A 15,835-nucleotide genomic window follows, 5' to 3' on the forward strand; every position below is an offset into this window, starting at 1 on the left:
CCTTGACCGTGTGCATGGCATTATGAAGTCTGAAGACTACCAACAAATTTTGCAGCATAATGTAGGGCCCAGTGTGAGAAAGCTGGGTCTCCCTCAGAGGTCATGGGTCTTCCAGCAGGACAATGACCCAAAACACACTTCAAAAAGCACTAGAAAATGGTTTGAGAGAAAGCACTGGAGACTTCTAAGGTGGCCAGCAATGAGTCCAGACCTGAATCCCATAGAACACCTGTGGAGAGATCTAAAAATGGCAGTTTGGAGAAGGCACCCTTCAAATATCAGGGACCTGGAGCAGTTTGCCAAAGAAGAATGGTCTAAAATTCCAGCAGAGCATTGTAAGAAACTCATTGATGGTTACTGGAAGCGGTTGGTCGCAGTTATTTTGGCTAAAGGTTGTGCAACCAAGTATTAGGCTGAGGGTGTCAATACTTTTGTCTGGCCCATTTTTGGAGTTTTGTGTGAAATGATCAATGTTTTGCTTTTTGCTTCATTCTCTTTTGTGTTTTTTCATTTAAGACAAATTAAATGAAGATAATACCAAATAATTTGTGTTTGCAATCATTTTCAGGAAGAAACTGAGTAGTATCTGACAGAATTGCAGAGGTGTCAATACTTTTGGCCATGACTGTACCTGGAACAATAGTGGTGTTCATGCTGGACAGGTATACTTACACTTACAGTATGGATTAGTATGGACTAGTCTTCACGCCGCGGCTCCGAGGCAGGCGTACTTTGTCTGCCCTGTTGAGTGCAGAGCAAAGTACTGCAGTGCGCAGGTGCCGGGAAAGGTCAGAGAGGCCCAGCACCTGCGCACTGCAGTACTTTGCTCTGCACTCAACAGGGCAAAGTACGCCTGCGTCGGAGCCGCGGCGTGAAGACCAGAAGAGAACGTCATGGAATGAAGATAGGAGGCGCCGGAGTGGACCGGAGACAACCTTTTGACCAGACCGCAGGCGGACCGCCCCTGGGTGAGTATAATCTAACCTCTTTTTCTCCTCTTTCAGGATACATCGGGGGCTTATCTACAGCATTACAGAATGCTGTAGATAAGCCCCTGATGACGGTGAGCTTACCTCACCATCGATTTTGGGGGTGACAGGTTCCCTTTAAGAAAAGCTGCTATTCCATTTTTAACTGCATCTCATTTTGTCTTTTAACACAGATATACAGATAAACAAATGACAGATAATAATAATCTTTATATAGCGCTAACATATTCCACAGCGCTTTACAGTTTACACACATTATCATCACTGACCCTGATGAGGCTCACAATCTAGAATCCCTATCATACTGAATGTGGGAGGAAACCGGAGTGCCAGGAGGAAACCCATGCAAACACAAAGCACATACAAACTCTTTGCAGATGTTGTCCTGGGTGGGATTAGAACCCAGGACCCCAGCGCTGCAAGGCTGCTGTGCTAACCACTGCGCCACAGTGCTGCCCAGATAATAGATTGATAGATAATAGCTAGGTAATAGATAATAGATAGATAATGTGATATATACTGTAGATAGATAGAAAAAAGGGAAGCAGCACTCCAATAAATGATGAAAAAAGTCGACTTTATTAGCCCATATTGTTGTGTCCACTTTTTTCATCATTAGAGTGCTGCCTCATTTTTTATTTCTATAGTATTTATACAAATGGATATTTGTTTGGAGGGCTTTGTACCATGAATTCATTTATACGGTGATGTTCCATTTTTTCTTCTAGATAGTTAGATAGATATTTGATAGAAAGCTAGGTAGATAGATATGGGATAGATAAACAGATAATATATAGATAATGTGATAGATAGATAGATAACAGAGATAATGTGATATATAGATAAGATACATAGAGATAGATGATAGATTAATAGATGATAGATAGATAGATAATAGTTTGATAGATAGATAATGTGATAGATGTATTGATAGATAGATAGATAATAGAGATATATAGATAAGAGATACATAGAGATAGATGATAGATATTAGATAGATATTTGGTAGATAGATAGATAGATAGATAGATAGATAGATAGATAGATAGATAGATAGATAGATAAATAAGAGATACATAGAGATAGATGATAGATATCAGATAGATATTTGGTAGGTAGATAGATATGTGATATACAGCTAGCTAGAATGCGAGTCCCTCCATGTGATAAGTGTACCTAGCAGTGGTAGAGTCCATATGTCCTGTATTCAGGGGTCGCATACATTTTTGCTGTAGGCTCCTGTTGGTATATTATACAGTCACAGCAGCTGGCACTCGTTCACACTGGTTTTATTCCATACAGAGGTGCTGACCAGGTTTTTGTGTTTTATAGGCAGCTGATTTCATTCCATCGATGCATTACACCCGAGGAGACCCTGGCAGACCCTTCTATGGACGGATGACGTCACTCAGGCCATTAGCATCTCCCTCCCTGCAGCCCCGGGCAGGTGTGAGCCGCAGCCATGTCCTCCTGCCTCACACACAGCGGCCGCGGATTGCAGCATCAGCAGCCCGGCCCATTGTGTGCTGCGCTCTGACTGCTGCCAGCGTGCGTTGCCTAGTGACAGGTGGCTGTCAGCCTGGCGAGCTGGGAGTGGCACCCGGGCTTTGTACGCGGCTCACCGGCACATTGCGGTCTGCGCGGAGCATCCTTCTCTGGAAATGCTTTTCTGGCTGAAACAAGAAGAGATGTCACATCAGGAGCTCACACAGAGGCTGTGCACGGCCATCACCCATGTCGGTAAGAGGCTACATCATGTCTGACAGGAGACGTCTGTATGCCAGGGGTGTATCATCTAGGATGTGTGTAGTGTATATACCAGGAGTATTATATAGGATATGTGTAGTGTATATACCAGGAGTATTATATAGGATGTGTGTAGTGTATATACCAGGCTTATTATATAGGATGTGTGTAGTGTATATACCATGCTTATTATATAGGATATGTGTAGTGTATATACCAGGAGTATTATATAGGATGTGTGTAGTGTATATACCAGGCTTATTATATGGGATGTGTGTAGTGTATATACCAGGCTTATTATATAGGATGTGTGTAGTGTATATACCAGGAGTATTATATAGGATGTGTGTAGTGTATATACCAGGAGTATTATATAGGATATGTGTAGTGTATATACCAGGAGTATTATATAGGATGTGTGTAGTGTATATACCAGGCTTATTATATGGGATGTGTGTAGTGTATATACCAGGCTTATTATATAGGATGTGTGTAGTGTATATACCAGGCTTATTATATAGGATGTGTGTAGTGTATATACCAGGAGTATTATATAGGATATGTGTAGTGTATATACCAGGCTTATTATATAGGATGTGTGTAGTGTATATACCATGCTTATTATATAGGATATGTGTAGTGTATATACCAGGAGTATTATATAGGATGTGTGTAGTGTATATACCAGGCTTATTATATGGGATGTGTGTAGTGTATATACCAGGCTTATTATATAGGATGTGTGTAGTGTATATACCAGGAGTATTATATAGGATGTGTGTAGTGTATATACCAGGAGTATTATATAGGATATGTGTAGTGTATATACCAGGAGTATTATATAGGATGTGTGTAGTGTATATACCAGGCTTATTATATGGGATGTGTGTAGTGTATATACCAGGCTTATTATATAGGATGTGTGTAGTGTATATACCAGGCTTATTATATAGGATGTGTGTAGTGTATATACCAGGAGTATTATATAGGATGTGTGTAGTGTATATACCAGGCTTATTATATAGGATATGTGTAGTGTATATACCAGGAGTATTATATAGGATGTGTGTAGTGTATATACCAGGCTTATTATATGGGATGTGTGTAGTGTATATACCAGGCTTATTATATAGGATGTGTGTAGTGTATATACCAGGAGTATTATATAGGATATGTGTAGTGTATATACCAGGAGTATTATATAGGATATGTGTAGTGTATATACCAGGAGTATTATATAGGATGTGTGTAGTGTATATACCAGGCTTATTATATAGGATGTGTGTAGTGTATATACCAGGCTTATTATATAGGATGTGTGTAGTGTATATACCAGGAGTATTATATAGGATATGTGTAGTGTATATACCAGGCTTATTATATGGGATATGTGTAGTGTATATACCAGGAGTATTATATAGGATGTGTGTAGTGTATATACCAGGCTTATTATATAGGATGTGTGTAGTGTATATACCAGGCTTATTATATAGGATGTGTGTAGTGTATATACCAGGCTTATTATATAGGATGTGTGTAGTGTATATACCAGGCTTATTATATAGGATATGTGTAGTGTATATACCAGGAGTATTATATAGGATGTGTGTAGTGTATATACCAGGCTTATTATATAGGATGTGTGTAGTGTATATACCAGGAGTATTATATAGGATGTGTGTAGTGTATATACCAGGCTTATTATATAGGATGTGTGTAGTGTATATACCAGGCTTATTATATAGGATGTGTGTAGTGTATATACCAGGCTTATTATATAGGATATGTGTAGTGTATATACCAGGCTTATTATATAGGATGTGTGTAGTGTATATACCAGGCTTATTATATAGGATGTGTGTAGAGTGTATATACCAGGCTTATTATATAGGATGTGTGTAGAGTGTATATACCAGGCTTATTATATAGGATGTGTGTTGTGTATATACCAGGCTTATTATATAGGATGTGTGTAGAGTGTATATACCAGGCTTATTATATAGGATGTGTGTACTGTATATACCAGGCTTATTATATAGGATATGTGTAGTGTATATACCAGGCTTATTATATAGGATGTGTGTAGTGTATATACCAGGCTTATTATATAGGATGTGTGTAGTGTATATACCAGGCTTATTATATAGGATATGTGTAGTGTATATACCAGGCTTATTATATAGGATGTGTGTAGTGTATATACCAGGCTTATTATATAGGATGTGTGTAGTGTATATACCAGGCTTATTATATAGGATGTGTGTAGTGTATATACCAGGCTTATTATATAGGATGTGTGTAGTGTATATACCAGGCTTATTATATAGGATGTGTGTAGAGTGTATATACCAGGCTTATTATATAGGATGTGTGTAGAGTGTATATACCAGGCTTATTATATAGGATGTGTGTAGTGTATATACCAGGCTTATTATATAGGATGTGTGTAGTGTATACACCAGGCTTATTATATAGGATATGTGTAGTGTATATACCAGGCTTATTATATAGGATATGTGTAGTGTATATACCAGGCTTATTATATAGGATATGTGTAGTGTATATACCATGCTTATCATCTAGGATGTGTGTAGTGTATATACCAGGCTTATTATATAGGATGTGTGTAGTGTATATACCAGGCTTATTATATAGGATGTGTGTAGTGTATGTACCAGGCTTATTATATAGGATGTGTGTAGTGTATATTCCAGGCTTATTATATGGGATATGTGTAGTGTATATACCAGGCTTATTATATAGGATATGTGTAGTGTATATACCAGGCTTATTATATAGGATATGTGTAGTGTATATACCAGGCTTATTATATAGGATATGTGTAGTGTATATACCATGCTTATCATCTAGGATGTGTGTAGTGTATATACCAGGCTTATTATATAGGATGTGTGTAGTGTATATTCCAGGCTTATTATATGGGATATGTGTAGTGTATATACCAGGCTTATTATATAGGATATGTGTAGTGTATATACCAGGCTTATTATATAGGATATGTGTAGTGTATATACCAGGCTTATCATCTAGGATGTGTGTAGTGTATATACCAGGCTTATTATATAGGATGTGTGTAGTGTATATTCCAGGCTTATTATATGGGATATGTGTAGTGTATATACCAGGCTTATTATATAGGATGTGTGTAGTGTATATTCCAGGCTTATTATATGGGATATGTGTAGTGTATATACCAGGCTTATTATATATAGATGTGTAGTGTATATACCAGGCTTATTATATAGGATGTGTGTACTGTAGTGTATATGCCAGGCTTATTATATAGGATATGTGTAGTGTATATACCAGGCTTATTATATGGGATATGTGTAGTGTATATACCAGGCTTATTATATGGGATATGTGTAGTGTATATACCAGGCTTATTATATGGGATATGTGTAGTGTATATACCACGCTTATTATATGGGATATGTGTAGTGTATATACCAGGCTTATTATATATAGATGTGTAGTGTATATACCAGGCTTATTATATAGGATGTGTGTACTGTAGTGTATATGCCAGGCTTATTATATAGGATATGTGTAGTGTATATACCAGGCTTATTATATGGGATATGTGTAGTGTATGTACCAGGCTTATTATATGGGATATGTGTAGTGTATATACCAGGCTTATTATATGGGATATGTGTAGTGTATATACCAGGCTTATTATATGGGACTAGATTGTGGCCCGATTCTAACGCATCGGGTATTCTAGAATATGCATGTCCCCGTAGTATATGGACAATGATGATTCCAGAATTTGCGGCAGACTGTGCCCGTCGCTGATTGGTCGAGGCAACCTTTATGACATCATCGTCGCCATGGCAACCATTATGACATCATCGTCGCTGTGCCCGTTGCTGATTGGTCGAGGCCTGGCGGCCTCGACCAATCAGAGACGCGGGATTTCTACGTCGATGCTGTGCCGGTCTCTGATTGGTCGAGGCCTGACGGCCTCGACCAATCAGAGAGCCGGGATTTCCAGGACAGACAGACAGACAGACAGACAGACGGAAAACCCCTTAGACAATTATATATATAGATATGTGTAGTGTATATACCAGGCTTATTATATAGGATATGTGTAGTGTATATACCAGGCTTATTATATAGGATATGTGTAGTGTATATACCAGGCTTATTATATGGGATATGTGTAGTGTATATACCAGGAGTATTATATAGGATGTATGTAGTGTATATACCAGGCTTATTATATGGGATATGTGTAGTGTATATACCAGGAGTATTATATAGGATGTGTGTAGTGTATATACCAGGCTTATTATATGGGATATGTGTAGTGTATATACCAGGCTTATTATATAGGACTAGATTGTGGCCCGATTCTAACGCATCGGGTATTCTAGAATATGCATGTCCCCGTAGTATATGGACAATGATGATTCCAGAATTCGCGGCACACTGTGCCTGTCGCTGATTGGTCGAGGCAACCTTTATGACATCATCGTCGCCATGGCAACCATTATGACATCTACGTCGATACTGTGCCCGTCGCTGAATCAGAAACGTGAGATGTCTACGTCCTTTATGACATCATCGTCGCTGTGCCCGTTGCTGATTGGTCGAGGCCTAGTGGCCTCGACCAATCAGAGAGCCGGGATTTCCAGGACAGACAGACAGACAGACAGACAGACGGAAAAACCCTTAGGCAATTATATATATAGATATGTGTAGTGTATATACCAGGCTTATTGTATAGGATGTGTGTAGTGTATATACCAGGAGTATCATCTAGGATGTGTGTAGTGTATATACCAGGAGTATTATATAGGATGTGTGTAGTGTATATACCAGGCTTATTGTATGGGATATGTGTAGTGTATATACCAGGCTTATTATATAGGATATGTGTAGTGTATATACCAGGCTTATTATATAGGATATGTAGTGTATATACCAGGCTTATTATATAGGATGTGTGTAGTGTATATACCAGGCTTATTATATAGGATGTGTGTAGTGTATATACCAGGCTTATTATATAGGATGTGTGTAGTGTATATACCAGGAGTATTATATAGGATGTGTGTAGTGTATATACCAGGCTTATTATATAGGATGTGTGTAGTGTATATACCAGGAGTATTATATAGGATGTGTGTAGTGTATATACCAGGCTTATTATATAGGATGTGTGTAGTGTATATACCAGGCTTATTATATAGGATGTGTGTAGTGTATATACAAGGCTTATTATATGGGATATGTGTAGTGTATATACCAGGCTTATTATATAGGATGTGTGTAGTGTATATACCAGGCTTATTATATGGGATATGTGTAGAGTGTATATACAAGGCTTATTATATGGGATATGTGTAGTGTATATACCAGGCTTATTATATATAGATGTGTAGTGTATATACCAGGCTTATTATATAGGATGTGTGTACTGTAGTGTATATGCCAGGCTTATTATATAGGATATGTGTAGTGTATATACCAGGCTTATTATATGGGATATGTGTAGTGTATATACCAGGCTTATTATATGGGATATGTGTAGTGTATATACCAGGCTTATTATATGGGATATGTGTAGTGTATATACCAGGCTTATTATATGGGATATGTGTAGTGTATATACCAGGCTTATTATATGGCCACCACTTCTACAACCTTGAGTACATGCCAAACCCAGAGGGAGTGAACCAAGCAGCAAAGGACCTCAACAATATATTCTACGCAATGGCCAGACTGTCTGACCTTAAAAAAGTCGACTACAAGAGACCAAAAGAAACACAGGTCAATGGCTGGTTTGACAGAGAATGTAAAGCTGTACGGAAGACCCTGAGAACAGCCTCCAACAAGAAACACAGAGACCCCAACCACCTGGGTCTGAGGGAAGCCTATGACTCCATACAAAAGCAGTACAAAACCATCCTCAGGAGGAAGAAGCAGAGTTACATCTCTACCAAGCTCAATCAACTCCAAGACGCCCTCCAAGACAACTCCTTCTGGGAACTATGGAACCACATGGGCACCAAAGACAAGAAAAACAACAACCATATCCAAAATGGCAACCTCTGGCTCCAATACTTCAGAGACCTCTATAAAGACATTCCAAAGGAAGGACTAAGCCAAGAACAGGAAAACATAATGGCGAAACTAAAAGCAATGGAGGAAAAAATCAAAAACTTCCAAAACCCGGTGGATACACCTATAACACTACAGGAAGTAACCGAGAGACTCTCCTCCATAAGATGTAGAAAAGCCGGTGGCCTAGATGGAATCCTACCAGAAATGCTGAAGTACAGCCCACCAGAAATACAGGCTGCAATGGTTAAACTCTTCAATATTGTACTGAGTGCCGGCTACTTCCCTCGTACCTGGAACCAAGGCCTCATCACACCCATCCACAAGAGTGGGGACAGGTATGACCCAGCTAACTACAGAGGCATATGCGTCAGCAGCAACCTGGGAAAACTGTTCAACAGTATCCTGAACAAGAGGATCCTCACCTTCCTCACCGAGCACAACGTCCTCAACAAGAGCCAAGCAGGGTTCATGCCGAACCACCGCACCACTGACCACATCTATACTCTGCACAGCCTCATTCAGAGACACGTCTACAATACAAAGAATGGGAAGATATACGCCTGCTTTGTGGACTTTAAAAAGGCTTTTGATTCAGTGTGGCACCCAGGCTTATTCCTGAAACTGCTGGAGAGTGGAATAGGAGGAAAGACCTACGATGTCATCAAAAGCTCCTACACCGAGAACAGCTGCAGCGTGAGTGTGAGCGGCAAAAGAACGGCTTTTTTCCAGCAGAGCCGCGGAGTAAGACAAGGCTGCAGCCTAAGCCCAACGCTCTTCAACATCTACATCAACGAGCTGGCTACCGCCCTGGAATCCTCCTCAGCACCAGGTCTCACCCTCCACGACGCCCAGGTGAAATTCCTGCTGTATGCAGATGACCTGCTGCTGCTGTCACCAACCGAGAAAGGCCTCCAGGACAACCTGAAAATCCTAGAGAAATTCAGCTCCACCTGGGCCCTACCGGTCAACCTAAAGAAAACCAACACCATGGTGTTCCAGAGGAGAAAGAGAAGATCAGACCAACACCCATCATTTATCCTCAACAACTGCGACCTCACAGGAACGGACAAATATACCTACCTGGGCCTAGAGATTCACCGGTCAGGGAACTTCAAACAAGCCATAGAGACCCTGAAAGACAAGGCCTGCAAAACCTTCTATGCCATCCGAAGGACACTCTACCATCTGAAGCCACCAGTGAGGGTCTGGCTAAAAATCTTCGACTCCATCATCGCCCCAATCCTCCTGTATGGCAGCGAAGTCTGGGGTCCTCACACCTACCCAGACTGGTCAAAGTGGGACTCCAGTCCAACAGAAATATTCCACCTGGAATTCTGCAAGCACCTTCTCCAGGTCCATCGGAGCACCTCCAACAGTGCTTGTCGGGCCGAGCTGGGCAGATTCCCTCTACACCTAACAGTTCTAAAGAGGGCGCTGTCATTCCGGGCTCACCTGCATAGGAGCAATCCAAGCTCCCACCACCATAAAGCCTTGATACATGAAGGTGAAACAGAAAAACCAGAACCCCCGGAACAGCCCAGCCAAACCCAACCGGAGCAGAACACCAATCACAACAACCTGACAAAAGCCGGAATTAGGAAGATGGCAGATGAAGGCCAGGAGAGGTATGTCAGTGACTGGAAGAATGATATCATCAGCTCACAGAAACTGACCATGTACCGGAGCCTACAGAGAGACTACAGACTGGCCCCATATCTGGAGAAACTCCCGGACCCCAGAGACCGCCAGATCCTGAGCCGATATAGACTCAGTGCCCACAGTCTGGCCATCGAATGTGGCCGACACAGGCAGAGCTACAAGCCCAGGGAGGAAAGACTGTGCCAAAACTGTGATCAGGAGGCCATAGAGGACGAAACCCACTTCCTGCTACACTGCTCCAAATACTCAGCAGTGAGGGAGACTCACTTCAGGAGACTCTCACATCTCTTCCCAGACTTCATCACCATGAAGGAGGAAGAGAAAACCTATATCTTGCTGGGAGAAGAAGAGAGAGCGGTGGAGATAGCAGCGCGGTATGTGAGCGAATGTCATAGACTACGAGAAAGAGAACTATGATGCCATGGACTATAGCCCCCAACCTGGACCTGCCCCATCCACCTCCCCTATGCCATGGACTATAGCCCCCACCCTGGATCTGCCCCATCCATCTCCCCTATGCCATGGACTATAGCCCCCACCCTGGATCTGCCCCATCCACCTCCCCCCACAGCTCCTACCCAACATCCCCTCAGTCCCTATCCCTATTGCCTCTATACACTTGCTTTGGCAAAACTGATGTGTATTTGGTCCTGCCAATAAAGCTTCTTTGAATCTTGAATCTTGAATCTATATGGGATATGTGTAGTGTATATACCAGGCTTATTATATAGGATATGTGTAGTGTATATACCAGGCTTATTATATAGGATATGTGTAGTGTATATACCAGGCTTATTATATGGGATATGTGTAGTGTATATACCAGGAGTATTATATAGGATGTGTGTAGTGTATATACCAGGCTTATTATATGGGATATGTGTAGTGTATATACCAGGAGTATTATATAGGATGTGTGTAGTGTATATACCAGGCTTATTATATGGGATATGTGTAGTGTATATACCAGGAGTATTATATAGGATGTGTGTAGTGTATATACCAGGCTTATTATATGGGATATGTGTAGTGTATATACCAGGCTTATTATATAGGATGTGTGTAGTGTATATACCAGGAGTATCATCTAGGATGTGTGTAGTGTATATACCAGGAGTATTATATAGGATGTGTGTAGTGTATATACCAGGCTTATTGTATGGGATATGTGTAGTGTATATACCAGGCTTATTATATAGGATATGTGTAGTGTATATACCAGGCTTATTATATAGGATATGTAGTGTATATACCAGGCTTATTATATAGGATGTGTGTAGTGTATATACCAGGCTTATTATATAGGATGTGTAGTGTATATACCAGGCTTATTATATAGGATATGTGTAGTGTATATACCAGGAGTATTATATAGGATGTGTGTAGTGTATATACCAGGCTTATTATATAGGATGTGTGTTGTGTATATACCAGGCTTATTATATAGGATGTGTGTAGTGTATATACCAGGCTTATTATATAGGATGTGTGTAGTGTATATACCAGGAGTATTATATAGGATGTGTGTAATGTATATACCAGGCTTATTATATAGAATATGTGTAGTGTATATACCAGGCTTATTATATAGGATGTGTGTAGTGTATATACCAGGCTTATTATATGGGATATGTGTAGTGTATATACCAGGCTTATTATATGGGATATGTGTAGTGTATATACCAGGCTTATTATATAGGATATGTGTAGTGTATATACCAGGCTTATTATATAGGATATGTGTAGTGTATATACCAGGCTTATTATATGGGATATGTGTAGTGTATATACCAGGCTTATTATATGGGATATGTGTAGTGTATATACCAGGCTTATTATATGGGATATGTGTAGTGTATATACCAGGCTTATTATATGGGATATGTGTAGTGTATATACCAGGCTTATTATATGGGATATGTGTAGTGTATATACCAGGCTTATTATATGGGATATGTGTAGTGTATATACCAGGCTTATTATATGGGATATGTGTAGTGTATATACCAGGCTTATTATATGGGATATGTGTAGTGTATATACCAGGCTTATTATATGGGATATGTGTAGTGTATATACCAGGAGTATTATATGGGATATGTGTAGTGTATATACCAGGCTTATTATATAGGATATGTGTAGTGTATATACCAGGCTTATTATATGGGATATGTGTAGTGTATATACCAGGAGTATTATATAGGATGTGTGTAGTGTATATACCAGGAGTATTATATAGGATGTGTGTAGTGTATATACCAGGCTTATTATATAGGATGTGTGTAGTGTATATACCAGGCTTATTATATGGGATATGTGTAGTGTATATACCAGGCTTATTTTATGGGATATGTGTAGTGTATATACCAGGAGTATTATATGGGATATGTGTAGTGTATATACCAGGAGTATTATATAGGATGTGTGTAGTGTATATACCAGGAGTATTATATAGGATGTGTGTAGTGTATATACCAGGCTTATTATATGGGATATGTGTAGTGTATATACCAGGCTTATTATATAGGATATGTGTAGTGTATATACCAGGCTTATTATATAGGATATGTGTAGTGTGTATACCAGGCTTATTATATAGGATATGTGTAGTGTATATACCAGGCTTATTATATAGGATGTGTGTAGTGTATATACCAGGCTTATTATATAGGATGTGTGCAGTGTATATACCAGTCTTATTATATAGGATGTGTGTAGTGTATATACCAGGCTTATTATATAGGATATGTGTAGTGTATATACCAGGCTTATTATATAGGATATGTGTAGTGTATATACCAGGCTTATTATATGGGATATGTGTAGTGTATATACCAGGACTATTATATGGGATATGTGTAGTGTATATACCAGGCTTATTATATAGGATATGTAGTGTATATACCAGGAGTATTATATAGGATGTGTGTAGTGTATATACCAGGAGTATTATATAGGATGTGTAGTGTATATACCAGGCTTATTATATGGGATATGTGTAGTGTATATACCAGGCTTATTATATGGGATATGTGTAGTGTATATACCAGGCTTATTATATGGGATATGTGTAGTGTATATACCAGGCTTATTATATGGGATATGTGGAGTGTATATACCAGGCTTATTATATGGGATATGTGTAGTGTATATACCAGGCTTATTATATAGGATGTGTGTAGTGTATATACCAGGCTTATTATATAGGATGTGTGTAGTGTATATACCAGGCTTATTATATAGGATATGTAGTGTATATACCAGGAGTATTATACCGTGAAGTTTGGTAGAGCAGCTTAGTATACATTTTTTGCAAAAAACGTATCAACCAAATACCCTGTTTTTTTTACATCTTTTACTAGCACTTGCGGATTACTGCAACATTTTTTCAAACTGAGTGTTTTTGGTTTTACTATTCTCTTTTGTGTCTTCAGGTTTCTTGGTGGTGTGTGAACATGATCCTACAGACTTGTTCACTGTGCAAGTAGCCCATGTGTTCCTGTTTATATAGGATGTGTGTAGTGTATATACCAGGAGTATTATATAGGATGTGTGTAGTGTATATACCAGGCTTATTATATAGGATGTGTGTAGTGTATATACCAGGCTTATTATATAGGATATGTAGTGTATATACCAGGAGTATTATATAGGATATGTGTAGTGTATATACCAGGAGTATTATATAGGATGTGTGTAGTGTATATACCAGGCTTATTATATGGGATGTGTGTAGTGTATATACCAGGCTTATTATATAGGATGTGTGTAGTGTATATACCAGGCTTATTATATAGGATGTGTGTAGTGTATATACCAGGCTTATTATATAGGATGTGTGTAGTGTATATACCAGGCTTATTATATAGGATGTGTGTAGTGTATATACCAGGAGTATTATATAGGATGTGTGTAGTGTATATACCAGGCTTATTATATAGGATGTGTGTAGTGTATATACCAGTCTTATTATATAGGATATGTAGTGTATATACCAGGAGTATTATATAAGATATGTGTAGTGTATATACCAGGAGTATTATATAGGATGTGTGTAGTGTATATACCAGGCTTATTATATGGGATATGTGCAGTGTATATACCAGGCTTATTATATATAGATGTGTAGTGTATATACCAGGCTTATTATATAGGATGTGTGTACTGTAGTGTATATGCCAGGCTTATTATATAGGACTAGATTGTGGCCCGATTCTAACGCATCGGGTATTCTAGAATATGCATGTCCCTGTAGTATATGGACAATGATGATTCCAGAATTCGCGGCAGACTGTGCCCGTCGCTGATTGGTCAAGGCAACCTTTATGACATCATCGTCGCCATGGCAACCATTATGACATCATCGTCGCTGTGCCCGTTGCTGATTGGTCGAGGCCTGGCGGCCTCGACCAATCAGAGACGCGGGATGTCTACGTCCTTTATGACATCATCGTCGCTGTGCCCGTTGCTGATTGGTCGAGGCCTGGCGGCCTCGACCAATCAGAGACGCGGGATTTCTACGTCGATGCTGTGCCGGTCTCTGATTGGTCGAGGCCTGGCGGCCTCGACCAATCAGAGAGCAGGGATTTCCAGGACAGACAGACGGAAAAACCCTTAGACAATTATATATATATAATATTGATCAGTCCTCCTGATACCTCTATATTGATCAGTCCTCCTGACACTTCTATATTGATCAGTCCTCCTGACACTTCTATATTGATCAGTCCTCCTGACACTTCTATATTGATCAGTCCTCCTGACACTTCAATATTGATCAGTCCTCCTGACACTTCAATATTGATCAGTCCTCCTGACACTTCTATATTGATCAGTCCTCCTGACACTTCTATATTGATCAGTCCTCCTGACACTTCTATATTGATCAGTCCTCCTGACACTTCTATATTGATCAGTCCTCCTGACACTTCTGTATTGATCAGTCCTCCTGATACCTCTATATTGATCAGTCCTCCTGACACTTCTATATTGATCAGTCCTCCTGACACTTCTATATTGATCAGTCCTCCTGACACTTCTATATTGATCAGTCCTCCTGACACTTCTATATTGATCAGTCCTCCTGACACTTCTATATTGATCAGTCCTCCTGACACTTCTATATTGATCAGTCCTCCTGACACTTCTATATTGATCAGTCCTCCTGACACTTCTATATTGATCAGTCCTCCTGACACTTCTATATTGATCAGTCCTCCTGACACTTCTATATTGATCAGTCCTCCTGACACTTCTATATAGATCAGTCCTCCTGACACTTCAATATTGATCAGTCCTCCTGACACTTCTATATTGATCAGTCCTCCTGATACCTCTATATTGAT

General features: G+C 39.5%; 1 protein-coding gene across 1 annotated transcript in view; it reads left to right on the plus strand.

Moving 5' to 3' along the window:
• Positions 1-2,585: 2,585 nt before the first annotated feature.
• The window catches only part of MCF2L2 (MCF.2 cell line derived transforming sequence-like 2), a 516,938-nt gene continuing 503,688 nt past the window's right edge, over positions 2,586-15,835 (plus strand). Inside the window, exon 1 of the mRNA XM_069727236.1 lies at positions 2,586-2,729. Coding sequence (XP_069583337.1) covers positions 2,651-2,729 — 79 coding nt within the window. The 5' untranslated portion in view covers positions 2,586-2,650. The remainder of the gene's footprint in view (positions 2,730-15,835) is intronic.

This window comes from Ranitomeya imitator, chromosome 5, assembly GCF_032444005.1.
Source record: "Ranitomeya imitator isolate aRanImi1 chromosome 5, aRanImi1.pri, whole genome shotgun sequence".
In the NCBI taxonomy this organism is placed as follows: Eukaryota; Metazoa; Chordata; class Amphibia; order Anura; family Dendrobatidae; genus Ranitomeya; species Ranitomeya imitator.